Genomic DNA, 23458 nt, shown 5'->3' with positions numbered 1-23458 from the left:
GGCTCTCGGACAAGCCTTCTCTCAATTATGTTTGATTTTATTAACAATTATATTGAATTATATTGTATTATAGTGTGTTATCGTGCATTCCGATACTATATTTAGTAAATTAGTTTGTTTCTCCTCAGATCGTTGCCACTGTTTTTTTTTAATTATTCCTTCTTGTGGGGGGTCCCCTATTTCCCTTTTCCGGAGGCGCGGATTTTGCAAAAAACAATCCCTCCACCCCACTAGTCACGGAACCGGGCCAGACCAGCCCGTAAACCATCAACAAGCTGGATGTTATGTTTTAGCTAAAATCTACCTGAAGCTAAATTACACACTTGCAATCCCTCCACTTGCATGGCTAAAAATACCAGTAATTAATTTTGTCAATGTGACAGGATTTAAAAAACAACAACAACCAAATAGAACACTTAGTACTGCATAAAATGTAGCATTCTGAAATCTATCAACATTTTATATACCAAAATTAGTTCCACTTGCAATGGCACTATAATGAGTTTCTCCACTTAACAGTCTTCTCTTCATCTGAATCTAATCTTGACAACAGAAAAGAAACACCATAAAGAATTATGAAATGGAAAAATGGCTTCTGTTTCAAAACGAGGAACCCAGAATACTTGCATTCTATTTCATATTTTGTCACAGAGAAGCTCAATAATCTGAGATAAAGCTGCCAGATGTCCAGCTTTCCCCAGACGTAGCCCTTTTTTTTCCACCCAGAAATTCAATCCAGACCAAAAAAAAAAAAAAAAGAGAGAGAGAGAGAAAAAGAAAGATTTGGCCACTTGCCTGGAATTTCCAGATGCTGGGCAGCACAGTCATGCAGTAGCTCTGACGCAGTTGCTAGATGCTTGGAAATCCTGCTGAATATATATGCACTGGGACTGCCAGCCATCCAAATAGAGTTACCTTGTGTGCAACCATCCAGAACATACGCAGCGAGCAGCCTTTACTGAGAACTCCCGAGTAAGATATGCAAGGTAGGACTGAAATTGTGTCCTGGTTTTCCTGGACAGAAACACAAGAGCCCTCACATGAAGTATTCACTCTATGGCAATCTTCTCAGTGAATCCACATACAGGAAAGATGGAACAACACACCAGGCCATCTGACATTTACTAATTCAGAACAGGCAACATAGCAATAGCCACTCTGCTGGCACACACATCCCAAGATTCAGAAGCAGATTTACAGGCACCTAGCACCTGGTTGTGCAGCAAAATCCACAGCCTGAATTAGACTTCTGAAATAAAAAATTAAAATAAGAAATAAAAATAAAAAAAAGGCAAGATGGTTAAAACCCCTAGCAGGGGAGTTTACACTGGGCAGCAATTAGAGCAACAGTAACCTCAGAGCGACAACAGGAAAGGCTGAGAAGTTTCCCAGAGAAATGAAATGTGCCTTTAGACTCCTTTCCACACCCTGGGTAAGGGTGTGCTGACCGAACCAGAAGGTACCAGAAAGCACCCCTACTTCTACAGTCATTCTGTACGAAGCCTTGGAGGCTGTACTCATCAGCTCACTTAATGGAGATCACATCTCACCTAATATCGATTGAGGAATATATTTAACCAAGCCTAAAAGATTTTCTATACACTTAATAAATGCCAAGCTATGCAGCACCATAAAATCTCTGGTACCAGAGAGCTTGGCCTAAAGCAGAATAATAAGCACATGAAGGACCTCCAGGCCAGCGGTAATAAGCATCCAGGCAACCACAGAACAGAGGAATCACAACTTCTGATCTAGTCAGATACTAAGCCCATGAATCTTCAAATCAATTATTTCCAATCTGTACTAAAAAACACATCACTTTGCTGCTTCTTAAAGACAAGGCGTTCGTCTTTCAGCAAAGTTCATTAAGGTATCCTTACAAAAAGACATACCATAGCAAGCATCTAGCACGGATGGGAGGAAAACAAGGCGCATTACCAGATAATATTACTATCATCATATCCCGACATATGATGATAATGAGACTGTTCCAACTTTCAACAACCATATGGTGGTTCTGAGAGCTCACATATAGCTCAGATTACTAGCAGGAGTCTTTCGGTGTTCACAGGTCTCCTGGTACCACTAGGATAGCCTCCCTTCACCAGAGTCTCATTTTTCTTCAGCTTGATAGGGATTATGTGAAAGGGCAGCTGTGGGCCATAGGTTATCTCCAGGCTGTCCTACAGTGCTTTTAGCTGTCAGTGGTGGCAATAAGCAGTGGGTGCAGGTGATTGAAAACCATCAGAAAGCATGCATGCACCATCAGCCTCTGGATGGAGAGACAAAAACCTTATCAAACCCAGGACTGGATACATATTTTGCTTTTGAGTGGTTAAAATGCTAAACGGAAAGGACGGCTGAAAAAATGAAAATTTACATATCTGTCTGGCATAGCAAATTCAGTAAGCACTGTCTAGAGATGAAGTGGCAAAGTAATCTGAGCTCAAGTAAAATTGATTAATTTCTCCTGAAATCGATGCAAAATACACGAATCCGATGCTAGCAGCTGAAACTCAAAGATTTCCAAGAATAGCACAGATAGACAGCTGATTTCCATACAGTCCCTCTGGACTGAACCAAAACAACAGAAAACTGATGTCTGAACATCTGGTACCACCACAATGCAGCTCTGCTACCTTTCATTTCTGTGCCATATTGTAGGGCAGAAATTACTGCCTTGGACGATTCTGAACCACAGTCAAAAGATGTAACAAGCTTCAAATCCCCCTGCCAACAGGAGCCAGGCTGCTTCACTTAACATCCACTTCTAAAACCCTCCACTAAGCAGGCCATGCTTGAAAGCAAGGTTTGCTTTAATTTAGCAAAAAGTGCTCCATTACATAACAAGAAATGACTGACAAAGATATTTTTTTTCCCTACAAGCAATCATAAATGTATGCCTATCAGAGCCTCTAAAGCATCAAAGGTTTCAGTGCATTATTTTCTTAATTTTTGGAGGACCTAGGACCACAGTCATTAATGAATTTAGTCTTTGAAAAATCACTTAAATCAACTTGCACAGGGAAATTAGTCAAAGCTTGTCCTCGTCAGGTGTGTGACTCAGGCCAGCCTGACCTGCTTAAGTAAAAATAAATACAAAATCATCAGCATTGATCCCTTGCCAAAACCAATCAAATGCATAAAGGTGCATTTCTAAGTAACTCAATGTTAGCCAAAAGATTGCTGAGAAGACTTAATTACTCCACCAAGTTCAGTGACAGACCCTAAAATGATTCCATGTTTCCTTGCTGACAAATTTAGGAGACACCTTATCCATCCAGAACAATCCACGAAACATTAATTAAAGAGGTTTTGATTTGATTTTGTTCACATTTGCGTCCCACAGGTTCTTTTTAATGCTACCTCCTGTGACATCGTGGGAGCAAAAGAGGCAGCTCTCCATAATCCCTTTATACATCAAAGACCACCAGTGGATCAAATAAGTGTTCCTTCTGAAGGAAGGCACGAGGCTCCAGGGAAAGAACTTTAAGGACAGGCTTTTGATTTGAAGCATGCACACTGTTTAGGCTTCTGCTACGCTCAGCTGAATAGAGGTGGGTATTTCTAGAGGCAGTAAGATACGTGTTCAAAATTGGATCTGAGCCTTCCACACCTGAAATTACACAAATGTTTATCTCACCTACTATTTACCTGTCAAACTGAATATACTGCCAGGCTAAGGATGGTGCATCTCACTGGAATGTGGTAATAACACAGTTTTGAGCTTAATCTCTCTGCTTTTTCCTGCAGTCAAACAAGAACATCATTCTCAAGCATCTACGTGAATAAGAAAAGAAGAATATTATAGAGGCATTCCTGGCTCAAACCACCTACACTGGGCTGCCTGGATAGCTCCCAAACTAGGCTCTACATTCAAGACAGTGGAAACATGAGCAAGGTGAATCCCAGACAACGCACAGCATCACAAGCATACATTTAGATTTAGCTGAGCAGATACTGAATGTTTTAATTTCACTTACATAACTCTAATTATATAAATAATCCAATTTAGACTATTTTAAGTACTAACGGTGTTAATTTAATTTGACCTTAACATTGGAAGGAGGTGCTGGCACACCTGGAAGTCCAGGGGATGAGTCTATATGCATTTGGAACAAAATCAAGCAGAAAGTCTGCAGAAAATAGAAGACAACTGAGTGTATGGAATGACCGGGGCTGGCAGCCATAGAGTCATGCCCATCAGTTATTGTTAGAACAAACCTTGTGCTTTTCCAGTTCAGTCCAATTGCAATGACCTCGCCTGGTCAGATTACTCCTTTACAGTGGTGATGTCAGTCAAGTTTTAGCCAGAGTTCGGTACTCAGGGAACACTGAGCTGTAGTACCATTTCCAGCACGGCTCCATCAAACAGAAGCAACAGCCAACAGGCAGTTTTAGTAGCAGTGATTTGGGGCATGGCTCCGCCTGCAATTCCTGTATACACACCTGAGTTGGTTTGTGTAATGACAGCAACATGGATGTGCCAGCCAGCAACACAGCCTCGTCCAATCACTCACAGATTTACTCCTCTTTTTGGGCAGGTATTGCAGCCTCATATGAATATTGAGCTCCTGCAGCTGTCATGATCAATGCTTTCCAACAACGTTCAGTGCACATCGTAAGCAGAAGAATGTTTTTGACTGCAACACAAAAGCATTCTAATAGGCAGATACCCCTTGTTGACCATCCACTCCCAGCAGTCAGTAAATGCTGGGCTGATTTCCCGGACCCTCCTGAGGCAATTGCCAGTTGCATGCCCACCTGATACAAGGCCTTAATGGAAACAGGATGTTTCTCTGCTCCTGTTTCTGCCCGCACTATTTCACTCTGACCCAAAACACTTGAATTAATGGATCTCACCTGAGGAAATGTTTTTTTAAATACTCATTTGAATTTAAATAATTCTATTTGCCTTAATTAACTTGCCTATTCCCTATGTAAAGTAGAGCAGCGTTAATTATCCTTCTTTCACGGAGAAAGTGAGACTCACTAACGTCCAGCAACTGCCTTCTGCAGCCATTTATACCTCAGTAAAACATTATTACTAAGGCCATTTCTTAGCATTCTACTTCTGGGGTGCGCTCACTTTGCTTAGGACAAAAGAAAAAGAGGACTGAGCCAGGATCTACATATCTTATAACCTCTGAGAAGGTCAGTACAATGATGCACTCTTGCACAGTGCATGGTAGGAACTATTTGCAGACTTCAAAATCAACTGATGTTTTGCTTCCTGACCTCAAGATTCCAGGTTACCTGCAAGTGTTCGTGCTGCATGTAGCCTGAAGGAACTTGCCTGGTGCTATCTCCTCACACTGAGAATCTGCCTCCCAGTAACACCTTCTCAACAAACCTGTATCAGAGCTTAAAAACTCTGTTTTGTTAGTCAGAAGGGATTGCTGAGGGGCTGAAAGCCTGCACTTCCCCAAGTAGTTGATACTCTCCAGCCCTTCACAGTAACTATCAGCCAACAGTACAGATCGCTTGTCTGTTACTTGTGTTCAAGATTCTTATATCCAAAATTAGATCTGAATTAGCACGCCTCTAACCATGCCTTGAATGACAAAAGTGGGCACACAGTAAATAAATAAAAATTTTTAAAATGTTATGTACTTGAAACATTTCCTGTTTACACAATAGAAGTCACATTTTCTGTTTTAAAGGCGTCTCTGTTCAACTACATGTGCAACATTAAAGTAAGACAAAGACAGGGCTTAATTTTCCATTTGAGAATAAAGGTGCTTGGAAACATGCCCACACAAACCCGCCCATTGCTTCTCCACTAATTCAAGGTGGTTTTCCCATAAGCATATCTGGTTTTCCATATCCAACTGCAATTTGCATAAACTCTTCCCAGAAAAGAAACAATTACCTAATCTGCATTAATGGCTATTTTGGCAACAACAGATGATGGAGAAATCCTTGATTCTGTCTAGCATAAACGGCATTTACATCAATAAGCATCTTGGCACAAGTTTATTTAAATGCAGACTGCTCAGCGTGCTTGCAGAATACAGCTGGTCTTGGTATCCCAAGTAAAATCAAGGTAAACCCAATGAGGTTTATTTCTTTTGAAAGAGATAGACGTGAAGAATGCCCTGATATCCAAAGATGCTATTCTAAAAGGACAGAATACCTGTTCTTGCTGCTAGCCCCTCTCCTCCCGCAGCTCTGTTTCTGTTCCAATCCTAAACAGCACACATCAGCTGAGCCATCTAAAACCTACCTATCTAGCAGCAGAATTAGCAAGAACACAAGTTCAGCAGTCATGCTCACAATAAGTGGTATACCATAATTTGCACATCCTTAATATACAACCAGAAAAGACAGGCACTCAGGTATTACAAACCCTACCCTATATCTGGATGGGTTGCTTAACTTTCCACGGCCTCCATTTTTTCAGCAGTAACATGGAGATAATAAACCTGCCACGTTTGACAGAAAGGCTATGAAGCTTCATTCATTTAAATTCTGTAAAAGCCTACTGAGCTCTGTATAGAAAAAGTGTTATTTAAGTAAGGCTTTTATTCCAAAGGAGCAACAAAAAAAATATTCCATTTATGTTATTGTCTGCATCAGTTTGCATACAACTGTCCATCTCCCCAAGAGGTGCACTCTTCCCTTTCCTGTTAAGGACTTCTGTGTGTTACATAAGAAAAACATTCTACTCTAACAGAAAGATGTCTCAACCAGTGACAGATCTTACGATCATCAGGATTTTTAATAGCATTTTTAAATTACACAGATTACTGTTCTTTACCTGAGTTACACATAAAGTATTTTAACCAATAAAGAGAGAGAAGACTACATTCTAATCACTTCTGCTCTCGCAGTTACTGAATTAGGATGGTTCTTAACATTATTTTCATGGACATAGAAACAAAAACTAATGGAACACATTACTTTCATTTGTGTCTCTGTAACTTCTAGCCTAAAGTTGATGTTGCCAGATTGCAGCTAATATTACACTGTTCTTTATTTAAATTTCATCTATTCAAAAATAAAATCAACATGAAAAGAAAACACAAAAGAGATGCTGCAGCCTTAAGTAATACAGGCTGGAGCAGAATCCAGATGTCCTCTTTTAGCTTGTCAGAGAACTCCAGGGTGCAGTAGCTTCCCCTCAGAGCTTTCATGTACTGCTGTCTAATCCAATGATGCTTCCCTTGGTTATAAATGCTGAGACACAGAGCCTCATAGATCTGAATAAGCATAACTACCACTGCCTTTTTATTCTGGGCTGCAGTCACTGTTCAGTTAACGGAGGTCAAATGTAACTTACTGAGTACAGGCTAAGAAAATGACAGGAACAATGGACAACTTCTCCCCCACCTCCTGTGATCCCCACCTGGCTGGAGGAAAACTTAAATGCTACAACTGGTTCTGAAAGCCTAGGACTGGAAAAAGTAACCACCCAGAGCACTAAGATTCTTCTCCCATCTTATGGGCTACATCAAGTAATAGACTGAGCAGTAGCAGCCTGCATGGTGCTTCATGGGCCAGGTATGCAACGCAGGGAGCAATGAGGAACAAATGAAGTAATTCAGATGGCCCACAACAATTGTCTAACGCAGGATCTGAAAGATTTGACAGTAGAAACCCACTGTAAGCCCACTCTCACTTATGTTACAAATTCTGTAATGAACCTCTTATGCACAGTGTCCAGAGTCTCACACAAACACTTTTTATATGAAGTGCTATACAAACTTAGAGAAAGCTTCAGACTTTCTGCAAGTCAGCAGGGCTGGGACTAGAATGACCCTCTGCACTGCAATGGCAGGCTTGCATATGACAAAGTGCCCCAGCCCTGGAGGCATGCTAGGCCAGGCTGAATGGGGCCATGGGCAGTCTCACCCAGTGGGTAGCAAATGTCTTTTGTGCACCTTTTAAAATATAAAGCTGTTTAGTCTAAATTAGATACAAAATCTTTCTAATAACCTCCTTCCTGATGTGCTACACTTCCTTTCTCCAGATTCAGAATTGCCACTTACAAACGGTAGCAGGAACCAAAGTATTTGTTGATCACTTTCTACAGTTGGCAAAAAGATTTGCTATTATCTCAGCCTCTATTATCTACACTGCTCGCTGCCTAAGAGCATATAATAGTATCTCCTAATGCTAATATTTTGCTAGTCCTAGCAAACTATCTTTTATGAGTCAGCATGTTTGCAAAATGAAATGAAGAGAAAACCACTTGAAGTACCTTGCCATGTAGTTTGTGGACGTCGTATCTTATCTGAGCAAACTCACGGAGTCCAAAAGATCCCCCAACAATGTAGAGCTGAAAAACAACACAAAGAAAGTGTGTATTAGGACCATCACAATAAAAAGAATCATAGAATCACCAAGGCTGGAAAAGATCTCCGAGATCATCCAGTCCACCTATCACCAATATTTCCTACTGAACCATGTCCCTCAGTACTACAACTAAACATTTAAGCGCTGTGAAGAACACTCCACATACTGACATAGAAACACAGACTGTGAGGTTTTGTAGTCTGGCAGCTGGATGTTTATATCACAGAGCTACAGCTTCAAAAAGCTGGTAAGAAAACCCTTATGGGATAGCATGCAACTTTGAGAGGCCTACCACAAATGGGACAGCCCCATACTTGTAGCTCAAGGCATTAGTGCTGTTCTTGTGGATACCGATTCATCCACACATACAGTAGAAAATGAAGTATTAATATCAAGGAAAATATAATGCTTTCTTTACGTATAAATATTCTGGTAAGAACAAATAGCAGGAAACAGAAAATAAAAGCATTCAAAATGGTTAAAAAGAACCTGAAAATTATTTCAGATTTACTCAGTCATATCAGGTACGTCAGCTGATGATATGTTATCTTCACACCATATGCTGAAAGTCTCAAGGAACAGACAGTAAATGAATCTTAATATGGCTGACATCTTTGCAAAAAAATTCATTAGCTGATATTCTTTAAGTTTTAATGAGCATTATGTTAATTAACTGCCTGTGAGTTAACTTAACAAACATCATGTCCTAACGAAAGAAATCAGCAGTACTATAGCCAAGTCTACAGGTACAAACAGCACTTTATGGTTGTGATGTCAGAGTGGCTGTGGTGGAGCCAAAGCAGATGCACTGGTGTATGGCAGGTTTAACTAAGGAGAAAGCAGAAATTCTTGCAGCATCACTTCAAAATTAGCCTGACAACAAAACTGCATGAAGTATATTGTTAAGAGATGCAATATGAACAAAGGCACGTTCAACTATAAAGCAAAGGTTGTTTGTTTTTTTATTTTTTAAGCTTAGATCATCTAAAGCTCTGTATAGTAGCTAGTGGAAGTGAGGTAGACAGCTGCTGCATGAAATAAATCATGTGCTACTCTCATTTGGCCTCACCACACTGTTTCACTTGTTTGACAGCAGCCATCTATTATACGTTAATTTCATGTCTGCAGCTATACACATGATAAAGAAGTTGATACGCACACGCTTCTCTTCCTTAAGACAAGTTTTGGCTTGAAACTGTAATCTTACTCACAACGTCTTTATGAGGCTACCGGGGCAAAAACCACACTTGGATTCTGGTTTCCTTTTGCTCTTCATACAGCATAAGCAGAACAGCCAGCCTGGCAAGCTGGACGCGTCGCTTAGAGCCATTATCAATATGGATGCCTTACACTTCCAGTACTGCGATGGTCCATTTCTCTTTTGATGAAACATCAGATATTTTCCAACCCTGGTGATTCTATGACTCTATGCCACAGCAGCTATGGGCAGCTCTTTAGTTGATCATATATATTTTTAATTGCATTCAGAAGTCAATAAAAGAAGCAATGACAGTACAAGAAAGTATCAATGAGTTTGTGCAACTGTAATAGCATTAAAGGTAACAAAGTACCTGGAGACAGACAGTGTGTTGAGTGGAAGTATTGGCCTTGGCTTAAGTACTGCTGTCCTCTTTCGTATTATGAGGGAAGATGTCCTCGCTACGTTCATACAATTGTATTTAAAGGGAAGAATACAGACACACAAACAATGATAGATCTAGATTTAGCAGGCAAAATAATCAGAAGTGGGGCAAGACATAACAAATTTCAGCAATGTTCTTAGCTTGTTGGCTTTGCATACTCCATATTTCTTACTCACATTTCTAGTTTTGCAATTTATAAAATGGACATAATTTCTACGTTCCTTGCAAGATTAAAAAAAAAAAAAGCATTACAATGAATTAATTTGCTCAGCGTAAGTCAAGGGCAAAGCAAAGTCCAGTATGTTCCAACCACAGCCCAGACAAAAGAGACGCAGGGGAAAGCCTAGCAGAAGCTATTCAGGATACCATATAAATAGAACAATTAGGTTGGCAACATTTTCATGAGGTCAGATGCAAGTTGACACTCCGGTTAAACTGAAAACTGGGAACATAACTCCACACAAAATGAGAATTAAGTACATTTTTCCTCTGTTCTGATTTTACAATCATACAGATGCTTAAATCATAAAATCATAGAATCATAGAATCGCTAAGGTTGGAAAAGACCCACAGGATCATCCAGTCCAACCATTCACCCTTCACCAATGGTTCCCGCTAACCCATGTCCCTCAGCACAACATCCAAACGCTCTTTGAACACCACCAGGCTCGGTGACTCCACCACCTCTCTGGGCAGCCCATTCCAGTGCCTGACCACTCTTTCAGAGTAGTAGTATTTCCTAACGTCCAGCCTGAATCTTCCCTGGTGCAGCTTGAAGCCATTCCCTCTAGTCCTATCACTAGTCACACAAGAAAATGTAAACATATGGGCAACTGAAGATTACTCAAGTTGGAAAGCTGAGATACACCAGCATTCTGTGAGGGAACTATTAGTTTTATGTGCTTCAGATACAGAGCACAAACTTTATTATGTAGTGAACACAACCTGCTTCATTACTCGAATGCATTCAGCAGAGTGATGAAATGCTGTGCTTTCTCCCTTCCACCTGAAGTTTACCTTAAGATGTAAAACCAGGAAACACGTTGGTGAAGCAGCACTCAGCACCCGTTAGGGTGAACAGCTCAGCAGCACCGTGAGCTCAACCCCCCGTCAAAGAACTCGTGCTGGATCATTTCTTTATGTTTCAGTGAGTACACAAAAAAAAAACCCCACAAACCCTACAATGTTGTAATGCAATTATGCATGCATGGAAGACTTGCGTGTTGCAAAACAAAATGAAAGATAGGATGTGACATAAGAGCACCATCTGTCACATACACTCAGCAGCCTCAATAAATGTCTTATGTAAAAAAATGACATAAAATTCTCTCTAATTCTTTTTAAAAATCTATTTGTTCACTTCTCCGTTGGGAAGTATGTTATGCAATTAGTTATGGGTGGCATCGGGCTGATCACTTGAACTGTGTCTTAGGATGGATAACGCTTGTGTTTGTCACCAACCACAGCGAAACGCTCACCGAGGACTCATAACAGCACAAGAATATAGTTAAGAGCAGATCCCTACATTTTTGGAGGCATTTTCAGTCTCTTGGGCTAAAACAATAAGAGGAAACAATTTCTCCAGCAGCAGCAATTGGTGGTGTTGTAAACATCCCTGTTGCTAGAGAGACTCATCCCTGCTACAGCAGCCACTGAGAAAGGCAGATCACGAAGGTACGTTACATTTGTTGCAGAGCCCAACATGAATTGAACCACACTAATTAGTGCTGGCAACACAGATTATGGTGTAAAGAAAGCAGGAAAATGTTATGATAAATATCGCCGGTGAAGGAACATGATAATTTTCAGCCTCTTCTTCAGGACTACTGCTGCAAAACCCTCCAGCTATTCATCGTGAGCTTCAAAACTAGAGCAGCCGTGAATGATTTTATTTCAGTTTGCAGTGATCACAGTCAAAAGGGTTTTGGGGTTTCCTTTCTAAAGAACTGTCACGTATGCAGTGCAGGGCTGGTGAAAGACAGCAATTTGGAAGCCCGGGGGACTGAAGTCTCCCATTTGTTCCCTAAATAAAGCAGCACTTTGAGCTGCCAGGAAAATTAGCCGAGCCTGAAGCGCCCTCCTCTGCCAGCTCCCACTCACTGTCGTTGTTTGCCAGTGCTGCGCGGGCTGCTGAGAGAGAACCGGAGCAGAATCCTCCCAGAAACTGAGACCTCACTCAGCTCCCACTGGGAGCAGAACGGGGCCTGCCTTTCTTCTTGTTTGCAACCAGCGGGAATCACCGTCAGCTCAGATCAGGGGAAAAACAAGAATACAAATCCCTTCATTTGATTCAAGAGCACAATCAAGTAAGGGAGTGCTCTGACTTACTGCATACAGTCGAGCTCACAAACTGCACTTCATCCAGAAACAGATTAAACACACCAATAGATGGCTGCATCCACACCTGGGGCAGCACCTGGCATAAACCAGAGGCAGTCACAACCAACCAGTAACGCAGACCTGTGCAGTGCTATGTGGAACAGCGTGGAACACCAGGCAAAGTATTACACTTGGCCCAAGTACTGGCTTAACCAGCTCAGGGCAGAGTATGTTCAACGCAGTCAACTTGACAGTTGCAAATACAGGTGGCTACAGGCCACAATACAGTAAAACCAGTCCATACATCCAGACTCACAGAATCGTATGATCTGGAAGGGACCCTTAAAAGCCTTCTGGCCCAACTTCCCTGCAATGAACAGGGACACCCACAGCGAGACCAGGGTGCTCAGAGCCCCTCCAGCCTGACCTGAGTGTCTCCAGGGATGGGGCATCCACCATCTCTCTGGGCAACCTGTGCCAGTGCCTCACCACCCTTATTGTAAAAAACTACTCCCTTATGTCCAATCTAAATCTCCCCTCTTTTAGCTTGAAATCATTTCCCCTTGTCCTATCACAGCAGTCCCTGCTAAAGAGTCTGACCCTTTCTTTCTTACAGCCCCCCTTTAGATACCAAAATGCTGCTCTCAGGTCTCCCTAGAGCCTTATCTTTTCCAAGCCGCACAGCCCCAGCTCTGTCAGGCTGTCACTTGCAACACTACTACTCTTTGTCTTAGGAAGAAAAAAAACCAAAACCTTTGTTTATTAAAATGTCCATTTCATAACAGGTTGGAAAGCACGGCAAACACATTAAGTAGAAACCAACCTAAGAACAATGCAGAAGAGACAGCAAGCCATATGTTCCTCAGTGTGAGCAATTAGCAAAAAAGGGCATTTTCAGCCACAGCCCTGTCACTTTGCATTACACACATTGATGGCTCGGGATGCTCAGATGACCCGGGAACTTCACCCAGCAGCTGCAGCTGTCTGAAAACCAGGTTTGCCATGGTGGCCAAGCTGCAGCTGCTGGATACCACCTCCTCCTTCATCAGAAGCTCCTAAAAGCCAAGATTTGGATTCCTTCTTGAAATTACCATTCCGGGCACTCTCAGGTTCAAAAAGTAGAAAGGAGCACCTATTTGTTTGTCTAATACTTATCTGGAAAATACTCCTCAAATATTAAGAATCAAAAAGAAAAGTTGAAGGCACTGATTCAAAAGGTGAGCTGAGAAATGTATGAGCTGACAGTTCTGCATACGTCACATCTCTCTGCAAAGCTCCACAAAGTAATGGACGTTAATGAATTTCTGCAATTCCCCAACCCTGCATTCCCCCCACCACCACCTTGAGCGATGTAAACGATGTTAACAACAGCACTGACATATCTAGAAGTAAAAAAAATGTTGATTGTAGTAATCCTTTTTCATACACTATCGGAAGATAATTCAATAACAGTTTTAACAGAGAGAGCATGAGCCACAGCTTCCAGTTGAGCTGGACTTCACCAGTGAAGAAAACTCATCCACAGACAGAAATCCACGTCCTGATGGGTGGGAATGTGGGTTTTTGGAGCAGGTCGATAAGGCTGGGAGACCAGCGGTTCATTGCACAGGCTGAGACACTGCTGGGCTTCTCCATGGCTCTCCTGGGAGATGAACACACAGCCACAGCATTACCCAACAACGCCTTTCTCCTCCTCTGATACCTGGGCCAAAGCGCTTATCAAAGAAAACCTGCACTGCTCAAGGCAGCAACATAGATGGCAATGTAGGACAGGCTGCATGCATGAACACTGGTGGAAATACATTTTAGGAAAACATTTATTCACAAGAAAAAAAGATCTTTCATGGTTCCAGGCTGCCCTCATCTTCTCTTTTGGCAACACTACACGCAGCACTTGAAACACCAAAGATCCACAGAGAGGAAGAGACCTACAAGGAAAGTATGTGTGAACGTGCAGTCATTACATGACGAGGGAAAAAGAAGAAAGCAAAAGAACAGGAACAATGTGGAAATCCACACCTACAGATATGAAGGACTTTGTAATGTGCTACAAGCTTGAAATGTGAAATACCACATGTACAGAGCAATATGCTTAAATAGGCGTGACACAGAAATCCCCAAACAAGCAGAGACTGTGGCTCCTGCCTGCAAAGACACTGAGAAATTCATATTTCCCCTGTGATAAGCTGACAGGAGAACTGGAACCACAGGTGCACGTGGCTTTTGCAGCTTACAGGGTATGAAAGACCCTTGTCTGGCATCAGCCAAAGGCAGAACCACAAACGCAAAACATGGAAAGCGTTGTGAGCATGCAAATTAATGGTCTGTACCATGTTTTTTAAAGTAGTGATGAAGCTCTCCTGGAACAGAACCAAGTACCCTGAAAATGCTCGTGCACGGTAGGCTTCACACGATAAGGAGAGATTTTACACTACGATAGGAAAGAGATGCCAATGCAGCCAGCAAAGACACTTAAGTCACCACAGCACAGCGCTCCATCCTAACAGTGAACTTCAGAGCTACGTCCATGCAGCACTCACACAGCTGTCACCACCTCTACTGCAGCCCTCGGGCTGCCCGGCCGGCAGCACACGAGCTGTGCCGACATCGCTCTCTCCGCACGCACTCCCTTTCACACCACGCAGAACAAGTGACAAGTTTGCAGGGTTAAAGTAAGCACTCACGGCTCAGGGCTTCCTGCAGGACTAAACCCCATCCCCTGCAGACTCGGTGGTGCTCACAAAGGAACACTGTCATCTATGGGAAAAGAGGGACCAAACACTGCGACTGACACATTTTCCTGGCAAAACCGTTGTCAGTTTGAGGTTTTAAGGATCAACCAAGAAAATCCCTTCCAGACAAAAAACATTCTGACAACTCCCAAATGAACACATGGGAAACAAAATGACGAAGATGATAATTTACACTAAAAAGGAAGAAACGTTTTTCATATATATTTGTGCATGTATGCTTGTAGTGAGAGCTTAACCTATCTCTGAGTTACCATCTCTTTAACACTGGAGTCTTTTTAAACAGTACTTCAGGGGCTCTTCACTCAAATATGTGGGGCAAAGAGGCAAAACATGAAATTCATTTAAATAATAATAATTACAATTAACAAAAATTAAGAAACAGCGTTGATGAGGTCCGGCAGTATTGAATAAACTTCTGTCTAGTGAAAAAACATACCGCACCCGAGCTTCTAATAGGACCTCGCATGTCAGCGTTATCACCAAATTCAGCAGAACTTGGAGGTCACAAAGGCACGCTCCTCCAGTTCTGGGCACACGTTCAGTGCCTCTGCTGCTGCAGTTGATCTTTTAGCACAGTGGCGTTCAGCTCCTGAGGTGCTTTCAGAGTTTCAGAGTTCAGCTGGGGAACTGCCATGAGCCGCATGAATTGCCCTTTTCCTTCCTCGTTAGGAAGCCTTTGAGCAGCAGCACGCTGAAATATTCACAGGGGAGAATAATTTTAAGGCAGGGGAGACGTGAAACCCCAGGAAGAAAGAAAGCAGAACGTTCCTCTGCTTAACGCTGACTCCGGAGGAAGGATTCTGCAGTAAGGAAGGCAGAATGAAATTCTGGAGTGCAAAGTCAAAAATAATTAATTAAATAATAATAAAAAAGTCTCAAAAAACTTCTGCTATAGACTGATGGGAAATCGTGCAAAAGCATCACAAAGGCTGAATGGCTGCCACGGCCTGGGACCCGCAGCCCTGCTGGCAGCTGCTTGTTTAATCCCTTCCTAAAGAGTACCACAAACTCCCCGTCCTAACAAAGAGACCCTTCTGCCTCAGCAGCCGACCTCAGCAGTGCACGTGTCCTCCTGCACTTCTTTCACCAGCCACCAAAAGCATTCGCCACCCACAGCGTATCAACAGCCGCGCAGAACTTCTCCAAGCCAGCTGACTGCATCCCTGAAGCGACCCCGGCATCACAACGACTGCTGCATCTGTTATGCCTCTGGACCTCCCCGGGTATGCCGAGCTTACAGCAGCCGGTAAACCCGTCCCGCTGAGGGCTCGGGGCGGACCGGAGGAGTCCATCTCTTCACCCTGCAACTTTCCGTCTCTCGGAGCGACGTTTCCCTTTTTCCATACAGAATTATGACCCACGTGCACCCCGCAGGGGTGCCTTCTCCTTTCGGAAGACTGGTCGCTCGTACGTTTTTTGTTATGTTTTCGAACCGGTAAGAACGGAAACGAGAAGCGGCACATCCGCGCCGTGCTTCCCGCAACACCTCATCGCGGGCGACGCGTCGCCCCCAGCTGCGCCTCCCCACCAAATCGGATGCGTTCATTACCGGAAAACTACGGCCACGCCGTCCATAACGTAACCGCACAGCACTTTTTCCCCGCCCTGCCGCACCTCCCGTGCCTCAACCCCCTCCCCGACCGCCCCGCTCACCAGCAGCGGCACGCCGAAGGTCATCGTGCGGCCCCGCCACAGTTTGCGGAACCGCTCCATGCCGCTCTCCCGCCCGCTGTTGCCGCTTCCGGCGCCGGGCCGCCCGCCACACCGCTCCCTCCGCCGGCGCAGCCCGGACGAGGCGTTCCGCTGTGCTCCGCGGGGCCGGCACGCCGCTGAGGCCTGCTCGGGTTGCCTAGCGTCGTGTAAATGTACTGCATCGTTACATTAAGGTATCACGCTCGTGAGTGGCAGTTCGCTCTGTATTCCAGCACGGCGACTATGCAGGGTTGCTGCGGCCTGGTCGTCATGGTGAGACCAAAGTGCTGTCTGCAAGACTGCTGCGACCCACGCTTGGCCCTGAGTTACCGTGCTGAGATACAGTTAGTTAGCCCTTATCCTCATCACATTGCACCCCAGAAACTTGTATGTCCTTTCAAAACAAAGCAGGCTGTGCAGATAAACTCCTCCAAGATTTAGAACTATTCGTTATTTATTCCAGGTAGCAATTTAATGAGTTCTACCATTCACTCAAACACCTGAATTCCAGGAACACCAACTTTCATATGGGAGCAAAGAGAACAAGAGAACAGTCCTGTGCCTATCTCTAAGCCGTATTGAGGGTGAGATGAATCTCCCAAAACCAAGACAGCTGCTACTACAGACCCAGAAGTGCTGAGAAGAGAGGTTATTACTTACCTCACTCCTCTCACTGTAACTTTCCCTAGAAACAGTTTGACTTGTAACTCCAGCATCATGCTAACCTTACCTGTTATTACTCTCTCACCTGAGTGCTATTAGCTCTCTGTTAGATAAATAATCCACAGCTGCTGAGGCCCACTTGCAGTCAGTGCCCTCGCATTCCAACTTCTAAGGGGGCCCAACAAGTCCTGGGTTAAGGGGCTGCGTTGGTGCCATTGAGTGCTGTGGTCAAGAGTTATAAACCACTCTTTTGTTTCCACTAATAACTACTGGTATCTGAAATGTTCCCATGACATTACAGACCAAAGGAGTAAGAGAATTTAAATATGAAACTAAATGCAAGTGATGCAAGTGCTATACAATTACATGATAATAACAATAATTTTGTGTTCAGAAGGATAAGAAGGGTGCCTAAATCAAACATGCTGTGCCAGAGATGAGCAGTAAATTAGACTTCAAAAATGTTTTCATTTTTAATAATCTAAAATGCTGTTAAATTACAGAGATAAAGCTATCGTCAATATATATTTTATTTCCACAGTGTCCCTTTGTTCTTCTTGTTGTTGTTCAATCACCTTGAACAGAGAGGGGTGAGGGGAAACCTTTTTGAAGAGTGGAATATATTCTCATTTTGACTTAGAACAGAGGTTGCATGCCTCCTTGTTAGGACCCCTACATAAAAGACCGACAAACATAAAAGTAGATAAACATCTAGTTTTCATGACAGCAGCAGTTCACCCCAAGTGTTACTCCCAATACTTCAAGTACTTATCCATGTCCCCAAGAAGGCTGAGTGCAGCTTTCTTGTCTGTGTTACAATACAGCCAGTTAAATATTTTATCTTGTGAAATACTGTGAGAGGCTTTCCTTGTGAAATGTGCTACTGGAGCCATAGTTCTCTCCTAAAAGTGTAATGATGTTTTACCTGGAGCTCAGGTGCAGAATAGAAACCTGAGGGTGCTGGTTGGCTGGCTTTTGTCACATCAGGAACGAGGCATTTCTGACTGCAGTTTCCCTGGTCTATGCAAAAGCTCTGGGAAAGGCCTTTTCTCACTCACCTCCAGAGAAGGACCTACAAAGTGATTTTAAAATTCACTGCACGTACTGTGCTGCTGGCTATTGGCAGGCACCCTGGGAACTTCAGATGAATGGAACTTGCATTGCTGGTTTAGGCTACAGTGACCATGACTGCAGGTGAAGAGAGCACACAACAGTACATTGTGTAATGTTTCTGGGCAGCAGAATGGAAAACAGGATGGAAATCTTATTAAACATCCCTGAACAAGCCAGGGTAATCAAGACTGGTGCTGGATTGGATACTAGGAGCTGTAAAACTGCTCATAATGCAGTATTGGCTGTGAGTAGCCAAGGAGTATAACTTTAGTTCAGTACAGAACTTGCAGCAGTTTGTTCAGAAGATGAAAATGGGAGGTGTGCTGTAAAAGGCTCATTGTCCAAACATGCATCACTCCAGGAAGTAGTGGAGTGGACCATCCCATGAGTTTTATTTCCATACAGTGCATCTCTCCAGAGTCTCCTTTTTCACTGGAGGTATGCACATGTAACAAAATATGAAGCACTGTCTATGCAGACATGATGTGCATCATAGCCAGGACCTTCAGCACTGAGAGCATGCAATTCTATATACCTGAGCTAAAGAAACAGCTGGTTGGACTTAGCATGCTCTTGGTCTTACTGCAACCAGTAAAAGGAAACAACATCGCTGAAGGACTTACAGTTCTTTCTGGATGGAGGTGAAAGTCCTGACTTGATAGCAGCTGTTGAGAACAGCATTTCTAAAGTAGCAACCTCCTGTCATCACCAGGCCTGTTTTTTTTTATCCTCCTTTGTGTGGTCAAGAGGAGCTAGAAGGGGGAGAGAGGCTTGGGTTTCCCCTTTGATGCTCTCCTGCATCTTCTGAACTCTTGGTGAGGTAATTGAGTGGAAGGGTTGGCATACCTGTCCTTTTCTCCCTCCTCAGCTTTCTTGTCAGCCATGAGAATGAGCAGAAATACATCCAAGGACCAGATTCATATCAAGAACCTGCCTGGAGAGACCAACGAGCCAGCTCTGCCCATTTTTCATGCCAGTGAAATAGTTGACACAAGAGAAGGCACCATGGTGGCCCATGCATGGGAAGGGTCATCCATGCTTTCTTGATGTGGCCTTAGGTTTCCCCCTCCACCTCCAGAAAGGGAGGAGGAAGAAACAGGTTCATCGCTTATTTTTTACCTTCTTGGGTTGGCTCTGCAATAGTCTGGGGAAGGGTGGCTCAGAAGACATGTTTTATGTTTATGGGCGCAGAAGAAAAAGCTGAAGGAAGTACTGATCTTCCCAGTAGATTTCTTCCCCTCATCTTACTGCTCCACAGGACCATTTCCCTCAAAAACAGCCAGCAAATGTCAGCTAGGAGATAAATTTGCCAGCCTGGGGAAAGTGAAAGAAAGGTAACCAGGAACACTGCCTAGAAGTAGGGGAACTGAGTGGGGTTTGTGCCAAAAAGCACCAATATGGACAACAGTCATCTCTGCACCTACTTAGTAGCTGCCTCTAAGCACTAGCCCCATCCTTTTTTCTTTTTCTTTTTTTTTTTCTTTTTTTTTTCTTTTTTTGACTCCAAAGAAAAGCCATGGTAACACATTCATTTTCTGGGTTCTCTCTGTTATTATTTTCAAGAGCAGGGCAGTCATTTGAGCTCTTCAATTTGAATAATGAAAACTGGTGGTTGTAAGAACATCAGCACCTTTCATTTCCTTCACATGAGTTAGAAACCTGATAATTACAAAAGGGATGTGGCTGAGTGGAGCTTGTTGCTGGTCTAAGAGATGAGAAGGTTGAGTTCTGGCTCTGCCTGCTTCACTGGGTGCAAGCAGGAAATTTGCCATGTGGCAACCCAAGCTGAAATACAGAGGAGGCTGCTGGGCTCAAGTGGGTGGGGGAAAAGATAAAAAGATAAAACTGTCCTAGTGAAGGGACATCACAGTATGGTGCTCCCTGCTCCTACATGAGCTCTCGTGCCTGAGAGAGCAGCATTCTCCATGGATCAAGGAGCATGGGGATCCTGGGAGGAGAATCCAGCATAGTTGCCACACTCCTCAGCTCAGTGTTGGAGTTCACAATCATTTTGCCAAGCAACTGTAGTAGCAGCCCTCTGAAAAGGGTCTGAAGCTTCTCCTCCTCAGTGGTAGGGGTCTTCCCTCCCCTGTGTTGTCAGATGAAAAAAGAGGGGAGAAACCACGGTGTGCGAAAGGGTGACTGAGGAAGAAACAGCACAAGAGAGAGGAGAATGTTACTAGAGGCCATAGTGGGCACAGCTCAGACCCTGGTATGTCTACAGGTTCGTGAGGTGCCTGAGGCTGAGGGGGTGGCAGAGGTGGAGGGAGACTCCTCGTCCGTTGTGTCCCCCTGCTCCTCCTTGTGCAAGCCAAGGCTGATGTGGCTCTGAAGGGCTGCTGGGGTCAGCCACTCCTTGGGGAGGCAGCTCTGGAGGAAAGGGATACAGGAGCTGAAGTAGGCCAGGCGGTTCACCCAGCGGGGGATCTCCTTCCCACACAGGATCTGTGGAGCAAACAAGAAGAGAACACAGTTAATAGTACCAAAAGGCATCTGTAGTGGCAATGTTATTTCCATCTGCACCATCATCTCAGCAGGGTGAATTCCCCGTTGCTCTGAAGAGAGTTGTTTGAATGCAGGGAGTATCTCCTACAGCTAAAAACAGCTCTAAATGCAAATGACTGCATGCAGTGACTTTTCAACATGCACACAGAGCCCTGCCAGCCATAGCCCTTATCAGCATCAGAGCAGTGACTGGGGAAAACAGCTTATGGCCTTCAACATCTTCGGCTCAAAAATTTTGCAAAAAGATTTAGGCTGTTGCTGGGCAGACCTTGAGGAGTCAAGAAATTGAGCCTGATGAGGCAGATGGAGACATCTAAGAAGCTGCTCTTTCTGCTCACTTTTCATCCTCATGCTGACGCACCAAGTCGGTCAAACCATGGTATCTAGGAGTCTTTTTCCTATTGTCATATTACCCTTTAATTTCTCTTTGTGAGGTGTTTCCTAAAAGTGGGGTAGAGAGCAACAAACGTAACAATCGTAGCCTCTCACTAGGTCTGGATTCTGGCACCCATGTGGGTTATATTCTGCTAGCACAAATACTGATTTCTTTTCATATCATATTCAGCACGATGAAACAACTTTCTGCATACTGTAGACTTTCTTGTGCAGATTTTGGCCACAAGTACATACAGGTGCCAGATTTTAGTAGCTGTATCTGGCTTAGGATAAATATGGAAAATCCTCCTTTGCATGTTACCATTTCTCTTAGCAGACACAGAAGAGGCACCTGGAACTAATCAGCCTCAAGGAGCTGTCTGTGGTAAATATACTGTCAATGCAGCCAGTCCCACAGCAGCGTCCTAGAGCCTAAGGTCTGTGGCAGGTACAGTGGTCATAATACCTGAATTCTCCTTCCAGTACAGTTTACAGGACAGACTGGGAGGAAATTCCACCCCATAATCCCACTTTATGTGGATTAATGGTCCCAAGGTTGTCCATGCTGCTCCTTCTGCTAATGCTAAATTCCTTTGCTCTTTCTGCCACCCTCTTCCTGTCTAAAACTACACTTAATTTAATACTAATTACTGCAAAAGCTAAGAGGGTGTTTGTCTCTAGTCCACTAAAGAGCTTATGTGGTGAGATGTCTGTTACTGACAATGGAAATGCAGAGCTTGCTTAGAGATTTCAAGAGATTTGTCAGGGAGCAGCACTGGAGCAGTTGCTAGAGAACAGGCCTGCCTGCTTTATAGTTCTAAGGACTGATGACCATCTGGTCCTTCATGCGTACTGTGGTCTGGCCAGAACAATCTTGGTACCACTCCAGCAGTCGCCTTGAGTACAAGTAAATTGGCTAACTCCAACAGCGTGGAATTTCCAGTAAGGTATGGAGAAGGCAGTCAGCCCATGACCATGCTAATTCCACTATGGAACTTGGTTTATTTTGACATACATTGTTTAAAAATCAATGTGTGGAAATGAAGATATTATCGTTAGGTATCAGAGAATGAGCAGAATCATTTGGCTGCTAAGATTACTTGTAAGCATAGATTTCCGTTCTTTACCAAATACCCTGTAACTTGCAACTCAAATGTAACTTCTATTTCAATTCTTAACATTCTACTTAACCTCAGATACAGACATTTGAATCTATATTTCTGATAATTTTAACCTGTGGCTAGTTCTTTCATTAGCAGTTCTCCCATCCGGATCCTTGGTTTCCATTGCTAGAACTACTGCTTGAATCAATAAACACTGGCTCTTTCTACCTGCATTTACAACTCATTCATAGAAAATTGGCTGATCTATTCAATTTTCTCACCAGACATCTCTGATTGTTTTCACAAGAATATTCCTTATTTTTTAAAGCTTCATTCAGTATCTTAAACTCAAACATTGAACCTGAGACAAAGCCAACAAATGCAGCAGAATTGCCTCTAGATTTTATAGCATTTCCCTTTTTTCTTTCCCAAGAACTTAAGCAACATACTGCCCGTGTAGAAAGTAACACAGTTCAGGCTCCTTGGGACGCATGCACGCATGTGAGTTTAATTCTCAAGAAGCCATGAGTCTTACCAACAACATGCCCCCAAACAGTAATAGGAAAACAAAAACTGAGCATGATTCTGATTTCTTCAGAAAATTACCAGAAGCAACAGAACAGCACAAGGTTAGACTGCCTGGTATGGAAATGTGATTTTAAGATCTGGTTTTCTTTTCTAAGCAGAATCCCTAGCAACTGAAATAGCCCTTCCCAAGGTGGAAGCGATGCTGAGATGTTTGCCATTTGTTCATGGGAGCTTCTTCACCAAGAATGAATCTGTGAGGGAATGCCACCAACACTACAACCTGCTCCTCTGTTTTCAACTCTTTGCCACAAAACACTGTGCTACAGCACCCAGCAGTACTTAGCTAATGGAGAAACATCAAATAAACCTGACTGCAATGGGATTCAGCCAACTGAGCTTAAATAAAACAACAGAAGCAAGAGGAAATGTATGCTTTCCAACTGGATATGAGTCCACAGAAAATGTA

At 43.4% G+C, this 23458-nt stretch overlaps 2 protein-coding genes across 6 annotated transcripts in view; both read right to left on the bottom strand.

Annotated features, from left to right (window-relative positions):
* The window catches only part of COX16 (COX16, cytochrome c oxidase assembly homolog), a 38798-nt gene extending 22022 nt beyond the window's left edge, over positions 1–16776 (bottom strand). Inside the window, exons 1-3 of one of the 4 annotated variants that reach the window (XM_040700965.2) lie at positions 16667–16762; positions 8204–8281; positions 843–1014 (exon numbers count right to left, since the gene is read on the bottom strand). In XM_040700965.2, coding sequence (XP_040556899.1) covers positions 850–1014; positions 8204–8281; positions 16667–16726 — 303 coding nt within the window. In that variant the 5' untranslated portion in view covers positions 16727–16762 and the 3' untranslated portion in view covers positions 843–849. Of the gene's footprint in view, positions 1–842; positions 1015–8203; positions 8282–15449; positions 16451–16666 lie in introns of those variants that run through there. The other 3 variants (XM_040700966.2, NM_001197057.2, XM_025150715.3) reach the window with 3 other exon arrangements.
* Positions 16777–17828: 1052 nt separating this feature from the next.
* The window catches only part of SYNJ2BP (synaptojanin 2 binding protein), an 89942-nt gene continuing 84312 nt past the window's right edge, over positions 17829–23458 (bottom strand). For both annotated transcript variants that reach the window (XM_015287555.4, XM_421176.8), the window contains one exon: positions 17829–20926. In XM_015287555.4, the coding sequence (XP_015143041.1) occupies positions 20684–20926 (243 nt within the window). In that variant the 3' untranslated portion in view covers positions 17829–20683. The remainder of the gene's footprint in view (positions 20927–23458) is intronic.

Source organism: Gallus gallus, chromosome 5 (genome assembly GCF_016699485.2).
Source record: "Gallus gallus isolate bGalGal1 chromosome 5, bGalGal1.mat.broiler.GRCg7b, whole genome shotgun sequence".
Classification (NCBI taxonomy): domain Eukaryota; kingdom Metazoa; phylum Chordata; class Aves; order Galliformes; family Phasianidae; genus Gallus; species Gallus gallus.
The sequence above is the reverse complement of the archived record's forward strand: the minus strand, read 5'-3'. Positions and strand labels throughout refer to the sequence as shown.